Source organism: Corapipo altera, unplaced genomic scaffold (genome assembly GCF_003945725.1).
Source record: "Corapipo altera isolate COAL_440 unplaced genomic scaffold, ASM394572v1 61396, whole genome shotgun sequence".
Classification (NCBI taxonomy): domain Eukaryota; kingdom Metazoa; phylum Chordata; class Aves; order Passeriformes; family Pipridae; genus Corapipo; species Corapipo altera.
This window is the reverse complement of record NW_020885981.1, coordinates 1-8,167: the sequence shown is the minus strand read 5'-3', so window position 1 is coordinate 8,167 and position 8,167 is coordinate 1. Positions and strand designations below refer to the sequence as shown.

The window sequence follows — 8,167 nt, the reverse complement described above, 5'->3', positions numbered from 1 at the left end:
GTGACCCCACTCGTGGTGTGGCCCTGCCAGAGCCCCCTCCCCTCCAAACTGCTTCTGGGGCCCCCCCGTGCCCCTGGTGCTGCTGCCTGGGGGGGCCCCATCGCCGGGGGGGGGCCCAGGCAGTGGGGGTGGGTGGTCCTGGCGCATTCTCTCACCATTAAAGAGACGTGGAAGTACCGGAGCCCTGGTGTGATGAGGGTGCTGGGCTGGGTTGGGCCCCCCAACTTCTCAGGGAGGGCACAAAGACACCCGCCGCGGCTTGGGGACATGGGGCTGAGCTGGGGCAAAGACCCCCAGCAGCACAGGGGACACAGCAACACCCTGACCCGGACAGGAACAGGCCATGGTCATGGAGGTTTATTGCAGGGGAGATGAGGGGGCTCCAGCACAGCCCCCCAGCACCTCCCCTGGCCCTGAGCTCACGGTGGGGGCACAGGAACCCCCCGCTAATAGTCCTCAGCCATGGCGAGCACCACGAGCGCGGACCAGCCCGCGAAGGGGTGGCAGCCCTGCCCCGCCCCGTCGCTGTCCCGGTAGTGCTCCCACAGGAACCCGGTGGCCTCGTGCTGCCGGAACACGTTGGTGACCAGGTTGTGGCGCAGCTCCCGGTACAGCCGCGCCGCCTGCTCACGGTGCGGCCCCGCTGCCTGCGCGTACCCGCGGAGCGCCCGCAGCGCCAGGAAGTTCACGTTGACCCAGATGGAGCCGCGCCAGTACGGGGGGTCGTGCTCGGTGTTGCGCTGCAGGTACCAGGGGCTGTCGCGGGCCAGCGAGCGCAGCCCGAAGGGCGTCCAGAGCTTCGCCTCGCTGCGCATGGCGCCCAGCAGCGCGGGCAGGCGCGGGGAGTCCGCGCGCAGCAGCTGCAGCAGCAGCGGGAACAGGCTCACGTAGCCCAGCGCGCCCACGAAGCGCGGCCGCGGCGCCTCCCGCACCTCCCGGCGCAGCCGCGGGGCCGGCGGGGCCTGGCCGGGCGCGGGGGCCGGGCGGTGCCAGCGCAGCGCCACGGCCGTGCTGTGGTTGCCGAAGTCGGCGAAGGCGCCGAGCTCGGGCGCCCAGTGGTGCCGCTCCAGCAGGGCGTTGTCGCTCAGCGCCAGGGCCATGTCGCTGTAGGGCTCGGGGGGCTCCCCCAGGCGCTCGGCCAGCGCCGCCAGCACGCGGGCGCCCAGCGCCATCCAGCAGCGCAGGTCCAGGTGCCGCTCCTGCTCCGACGGGTGCGAGGCGCGCGGGTAATCGTCCAGCCCCGACGCCAGCGTCTTGGGGTTCAGGAAGCGCTCGGCGTCGGTGTCGCGGCCGCGCCAGCGGAAGGTGAGGGGCTCGGGGCCGGCCTGGGTGCGGTTGAGCCACGAGAACCAGGCGCGCAGGCGCGGGGAGAGGCGGCGCAGGTAGGGCAGGGGCGCGTCGGGCAGCAGCCGCTCCAGCGCCAGCAGCAGCGTGGGGGGGTTCGCCGTCTCGCTGTGCTGCAGCACAAACTCGGGGGGCACCCTGGCCCGCGCCTCGTCCCCCAGGATCTGCTCCCGCGGGATCCAGCCGTCGGCGTTCATGAGGTCGAGCCAGTGCGCCAGCACGTCGCGGGCCAGCTCAGGCGCCCAGCGGCCCAGCAGCAGCAGGTGGAAGCCCTCGTCCCACAGGAAGCCCCGCGGGAAGCAGGAGCGGGAGGGCGCAGCCGCGAGCAGCGCGGCCTCGGGGCCGGGCAGCGGCTCTGAACTGTGCTCCGAGCGCAGCAGGGAGCGGCCGTGGAAGAAGCCGAGCCCCCCCAGCAGCTCGCTGAGCGCGGCCTGGGCGAAGCGGCGCTGGGGGGGGGGTCGCCCCGCGCGCCCCCAGCCCGAAGGTGTCCTCGAAGCGGCGCTCGAAGGCGGCCGCGTGCCGGGCCAGCGCCGCGCCCAGCGCCCGCCCCGCCAGCCGCCCCCGCCGCGCCCCCGCCGCGCTGCCCGACTCCAGCACCACCTCCAGCACCGCCGGCGCCTCCAGCGTCACCTGGTGCAGCAGCAGCTGCCCCTGCGGGGGCTCCCCGGGCAGGCCCCCCGTCCTGGACACCCCCAGGTAGTGGCGCCGCGGCCGCCCCGGCGGAGAGAACAGCGAGGCTTCCCGGAGGCTGCGCTGGACCAGCTCCGTGAGGCGGTGCAGCCCCGGCACCCCCGCGGCCAGGAAGTTGTAGCTGAGGGACACGGGGGGGTCAGGGATGGGGGGCAGATGGGGTGACTGGGGGGAGGTGGGAGAGTCAGGTGGGGGGAGACATGAGGGAGATGAGGAGTCAGGGAGAGAGGAACAGGGGAGACAAGGGGACACAAGGGACATGGAGTCAGGGGAAAGGTGGAAGAGATGGAGGAACGCAGGGAAGAGAGATGAAGGGGACACAGATGGGATGCAGAAGGGCACACGGGATACTAGGGAAAGGGGGACATGGGGGAAATGGGGGAAGAGAAAAGGGGCGGACACGGGCAGAGAGAAGGAGACATGGAGTCATGGAATGGGGGGGAAACAGAGGAGACAAAAGGTGGGCAGAGATGAAGGGGCCGTGAAGGGGTTGGGGTCGTGCCCCTGTGACTCACCTGGCGTATTTAGGCTCCTCCTCACCCTCCCCCGTTGGGGGCAGGAAGGTGAGGGTGAAGTTCCCGAGCTCCTCCGATGTTCCCTCCACGGCCGCCAGGCGGGTCCCGTTGTGCAGCACCGGCCGCAGCTCCCCCTGCCCGTCCGTGGCCACGTAAAAGAACAGGGACAGGAGCGGGGCCGGGCCTTTGCCCTGCGGGTAGGAGCAGGAGGAGGGTGACGGAGGGTCCCCGGCATCCCAACGCCTCTCCCGCCCTCCCTGCGCTCACCTCCGTCCTCGCCGTGACCCTCCAGCTCCAGTCCCCGCCGTGGTCTCCCCCCGGCTGCTTGACGAACTCCGTCCTGAGCAGCAGCCGCCCGTCGCGGATCTCCTGCACGCCGAAGTTCTCCCCGTCGTGCATCACCCACCCGTACCGGGCCGGCCCGTCGCCGCTCTCGCACGTGTGCCGCAGGCCGCCGCCGTGCTGCAGCCACATCAGCCCTGGGGAGCGCGGGGGGTCAGGGGAGGCTCCCGGGGCGGCAGCGGGGCCGGCGGAGCCCCGGGGCGGAGCCCCCGCCCGCGCCCCCCTCACCGGTCACGACAGAGCGCGGGCTCCGCGTCTTCATCCCGAAGTACACGTGCGGCCGGTACGTGCCCCAGAAGTAGGCGGGCGCGGCGAGGGGCCCGGTGGAGCCGGGGAGGACGGCGGGGGGCGCGGGATGGGGGGTGACGAGGCGCGAGGCTTCGCTCCACCGGCTCCACTCGGTCGCCGCCGCCACGAGACCGAGCGCCAGCGCTGCCGCCGCCGCCGAGGCCACCAGCACCGTCCGGCCCCGGCCCGGGCCCCGCGGCTGCTGCTGCTGCTTCTGCTGCTGGCGGTGTTTCGGGTCCCGCGGCCGCTCCCGGGGCCCGTCCCCCCCACGCCGCCGCCGCTCCCCCGCCATGGCCGCGCGCGCGCCCGGAGCGTCAGCGCCGCGCGACGGGCTGCGGGGAGCGCCGCGCGCGCCCCCTGGCGGGCGGGAGGACCCCGCGCGGTTCGGTCCTCCCAGGGACCCCCGCCCGACCCAAAACCGGCCCCGAGGGGACGAGGACCCCCACACCATGGCCCCAACCCCGCCTTCCACCCAGTCCATGCTCATCACGCCCTTAGAAGCCACTTCGTTATCCCCCTTGGTCAACCCCATTGCTGGGAGGGGGTCCCGGCTACACTGACCCCCCCATCTGCCACCCCAACAGTGCCCTCAAAGGGACCCCCGCCAGGAATCCCCCAGCCTTTCCCAGGACCCCCACGGATGCCCGACCTCCCTGGGGACCTCCCAAGGACCCCCACTATGAACCCCCAGTATCCCCTGGGACCACCAAGGGACCCCTGGTCTCCTTGAGGACCCTCATGGACCCCCATCCTGCATCCCTGCCATCCCCTGGAAGCCCCCAGGGTACTCCCAGCCTCTCCAGGGCCTCCAAGAAACCCCCAGCTGCCCCATTGTCCCCCCGGACCCCCCAGGGACATCCACCCTGCACCCCCGTCTCCCCAGGACCCCCCAGATCCCCTCAGGAGTCCCCGTTAGATCCCGCCCCACCAGTAAGTGGTCCCAGTTGCAATCTCAGACCCCCATCCCCCGTGCCCCCCTTGCAGAGGTGGCCGGGACGGGTGGGGTGGGTTTATTGCAGGTCAGCCCTCGGGGCTGTTGCCCACGCAGGGCAGCCCCGGCACTCTCCAGCGGCGGGCGCGGTGCAGCCGCAGGGACAGCCACTGCTGGGGGCTGCCCGGGAGCGGCGGCTCGGCAGCGGCGCCGCGGGCACTGCCCGGCACATCGCCCGGCACATCGCCCGGCACATCGCCACCCGCGCCCGGCGGGGGCGGCCCCGGCAGCGGGACCGCCACCTCCAGCGGGTCCAGAACGGGCAGGGGGTCCGGGGGTGGATCCAGGGGGTGGGTGCCTTCATCCGAGCCTGGGGAGGGATGGAGGGACTGGGATATCGGATCCTGCTCCTGCTGGGACTCCCTGTCCCCGTCCTAGTTCTCATTCCCTGATGTTCCCATCTTCATCTCCACCCCCATCCTTGTCCCAGTCCCCGTCCTCGTCCTTTCTCCATCTCCATCCCACCTCTCAGCCCCACCCCCGTCCCATCCCTATTTCATCCCCACCTCATCCCACCCCCCCATCCCCATATCCCCATTCCACCCCATCCCACCCCACCCCATCCCCATACCTCCATTCCATGTCATGCCATCACACCCCATCCCATCCCGTCCCGTCCCGTCCCATCCCTTCCCATCCCATCCCATCCCATCCCATCCCATCCTCATCTCCTCCCCATTCCCATCCCATCCCATCCCCCTCCCTCCATTACATGTCATGCCATCACACCCCACTCCACCCCACTCCATCCCATCCCATCCCATCCCATCCCATCCCATCCCATCCCATCCCATCCCATCTCCTCCCCATTCCCATCCCCACTCCCACCCCATCCCATCCCATCCCCATATTCCACCCCATCCCCATCTCCTCCCCATTCCCATCCCATCCCATCCCATCCCATCCCATCCCATCCCATCTCCTCCCCATTTCCATCCCCATCCCACCCCATCCCACCCCATCCCCATATTCCACCCCATCCCCATATTCCACCCCCTCCTCCCATTCCAGCCCCCAGCCCATCCCGTCCCGTTCCCGTCCCGTTCCCGCCCCATCCCGGCTCTCACAGCAGCGCCGCAGCCCGGCCCAGCCGCGGGTGTGGCCGCCGCGCCCCCCGGGCTGCTGCAGGAGGCAGCGCACGGCCGTGTCCGTGTGGCGGAACACGCGCAGCGCCCGCAGCGCCTGCCGGGCCTCGGGGGCCAGCCCGGAGCGCTCCGAGCACAGCAGCTCCCGCACCGCCTCGAAGTCCCGCCGCAGCTGCATGGCCCCCTGCAGGCTGGGACGGGGACAGGGTGGGCCTGGGACCCTCGGGACCTCCCCAGGACCCCCCCCCCACTGCATCCCGGGACACCCACTGGGATCCCGGAACTGCCACCAGATCCCCAGAACTGCCCACCAGGACCCCCGAGACTTCCACTGGGACTCCTTGAACTGCTACCAGGACACCCAACCTGCCACTGCGACCCCTGCCCTGTCGTGGGACCCCCAGCACTGCCACTGAGACCCCTATTACTGCACTGGGACTCCTCAAACTTCCACCAGGACCCCTGGGACCCTCACCAGGCCCCCCGGCCCCACCTCTCGGACCCCCAGCACCGTCACTGGGACCCCTGCTCTGCCCCCAGGACTACAAAGGGCACTGCCCCTTGGCTGTGGCACCGGGTGTGGAGCCCTGTCCACAGTACCTGAACTTGATCCTGTGGGTGAGGATGTGGTCCATCCAGGCCTCCAGGAAGGCCGTGGTGACCCGTGCCAGGGTGGGTGCCTGGGCATCGCGGGGCAGGGCCTGTGCCCCCTGCAGCACCTGCCCCAGCACCGCCTGCACCGCGGCCGCCGCGTACGCGCTGGGGGTGCTGGGCAGCTCTGGGGGGGCACGGGGACCCTGCTCAGCGCTGTGACCCCCCACGGCCCCCCGAGCACCCCAACATGCCCCCAGCCCCCCGCACCCACCGGCGCGTGGCCCGAGCCGCCAGTGCCGGCCCAGTGGCATCGTCTGGTCAAAGATCTCGGCCGAGAGCCGCTTGCAGCTGGTGGAGAACATCTGGAGCACGTCCCCGGAGAAGAGCTGGGGCATGGTGGGGGACATGGGGTGACACAGGCACCCAGGGCACCCCTCTGCCCAGGATCCCCCACTCGGGTCCTGCCATACCTGGATGTTGTCGGCCACTCCGTGGATCTGCCGGCACAGCTGGAGCTCCCAGGGGGACAGGGGGAGTGGCTTTGGGGGGGTGTCCCCATCAGTGTCCCCCGGCTCTGGGAATGTCCCACTCACCTGCAGCGCCAGCTGCTCTGTCTCTGCCTTCAGCACCTGGAGGGGAGCAGGAGGGGTGAATCCAAGCCCCAGCTCCCCCATGCCCCCGAGGCCCCCATAGCTGCAGGTCTCCCTGGGTGAGCAGCAGGAGCTGGGGCAGTGACCAGCCCGCCCTGTGCCCCCCAGGCCCCCGTGCCCCCCGTACCTGCAGGTCCCCCTGGGTGAGCAGCAGGAACTGGGGCAGTGCCCAGGCCGCCAGGTACCGCCCGGCCCTGCCCGTCAGCCACGCGTGAGCCGCCGCCGCCGCCGCCAGACACCGGCTCAGCACCTGCAGCCGCAGGCAGGGACCCCCAGGGGATGCTGGGGGCAGGGGTCAGCACAGAGGGGACCCCCGTGCCCCCCCACGCACCCCGGACCCTGCTCACCGTGTGGGTGGGTGGGCAGCGGGCACAGGCAGCGCAGGGCCAGCGCCAGGGCTGGGAAGAGGCGCCGGAGCTGCTGCGCCGTGCGGCTGCACCCCGGCCCCGGGGGCCCCCCCGGGACCTCCAAGCACTTGTCCGACAGCCCCGAGCCCAGGGCACAGGTGAAATCTGGGGAGGAAACAGTCAGAAGCCCCCAACACTGCACACATCCCACACTGTACCCCACACCTGCACCCTGGAGCGCAAACCCCGCACCCCACACCCTCACTGCATACCCCCCAGATCACCCCCCACTCCCTCATCCCATGCCCACAGTGTGCCCCACACCTGCACCTCAGACCTCCCTAACGCCGCTCCCTAACCCTGTACCCCCGTCCCCCACCCCATACTTCCCCCAGCCCCCCGTACCCATGTCCCAGCTGCAGAGGATGCTCCGGCACATCAGGCGCAGGCAGAGCACCCCCAGCTCCTCCTGGCACTCGGGGGGCACACGGGCTGTGGGGGCACACGGAGGCTCAGGGCAGGGCAGGGATCCCCCGTGGCAGCCCCTGCCCCCCGTGTCCCCACGTACCCGCGGCGAGGGCGCGGCTCAGCTCCTGCGCCGTGGCGACGGTGGCACTCGGGGTGGCGGGGGGGGCTGCCCAGGCCGTGCCCCAGCGCGGCGCCCGCGGCCCCCCAGAGCAGTGGGCGGTACCGGGCGCTCAGCGCGGCGGCCGCGGGGCCGCGGGCAGTGTCCAGCCACCGCACCGACTTCCAGCCCCCCGCGCTGCCCGGGCGCGGCCCCATGGGCTCGGGGCTCTCGGACAGCACCGGCTGCCACAGGCTGTCGGCCGAGGCCACCAGCGCCCCCAAAACGTGTCCCGTCAGCTCCTCGTCCTCCAGGCACAGCTCCTGCAGCTCAGCCGCCAGCCCCGGTAGCGCCTCTGCTCCGGAACCTTCCGCGGCCGTCCCCGTGTCCGTCCCCGCAGCATCGTGCCCTAGCGGCCACGGCACCGCCACGTCCTCCCAGCACACGTGTCCGTCCCTGATGTCCCCACCCCGGGGCTGCAGGAGGGGCTGCAGCCGCTCGGCCACGGCCCGGCCGCGCTCGGCCGCCAGCACCCGCAGCACCCCGTCCACCGTGAAGGGAGCGGGGAGACCCCCGGGACCCGCCTCGGGGCCCAGCTCCTCCGCCAGCCCCTGCACCACGCGGTTGTAGATCTCCAGCCCCTGGAAGAGCTCGGCCAGGCTCTCGGGGGCCGGGGCGGGGGTCCCGGGGCGGCCGAGCGCCCGCAGGCAGCCCTCAGCGTGCCGCCAGGCCAGGCGCGCGGCCATGAGTGCCGGC

The 8,167-nt window shown here is 72.1% G+C and overlaps 2 protein-coding genes across 2 annotated transcripts; both read right to left on the bottom strand.

Moving 5' to 3' along the window:
* Positions 1-342: 342 nt before the first annotated feature.
* On the bottom strand, positions 343-3,232 carry MOGS (mannosyl-oligosaccharide glucosidase). Its single transcript, XM_027632086.1, is given in 5 exon segments — positions 343-1,799; positions 1,801-2,155; positions 2,550-2,740; positions 2,817-3,028; positions 3,120-3,232. Coding segments are annotated over 5 exon segments (2,145 nt in total). The 5' UTR covers positions 3,154-3,232; the 3' UTR covers positions 343-446.
* An 899-nt stretch (positions 3,233-4,131) lies between these two features.
* CCDC142 (coiled-coil domain containing 142) lies at positions 4,132-8,157 on the bottom strand. Its single transcript, XM_027632087.1, has 10 exons — positions 7,602-8,157; positions 7,415-7,543; positions 7,252-7,338; positions 6,847-7,011; positions 6,627-6,781; positions 6,320-6,478; positions 6,121-6,235; positions 5,856-6,033; positions 5,238-5,446; positions 4,132-4,480 (listed from the first exon to the last, which is right to left on the bottom strand). The coding sequence occupies exons 1-10, from the start codon at positions 8,155-8,157 to the stop codon at positions 4,200-4,202; spliced, it is 2,034 nt and encodes a 677-aa protein (XP_027487888.1). The 3' UTR covers positions 4,132-4,199.
* Between the last annotated feature and the right edge of the window lie 10 nt (positions 8,158-8,167).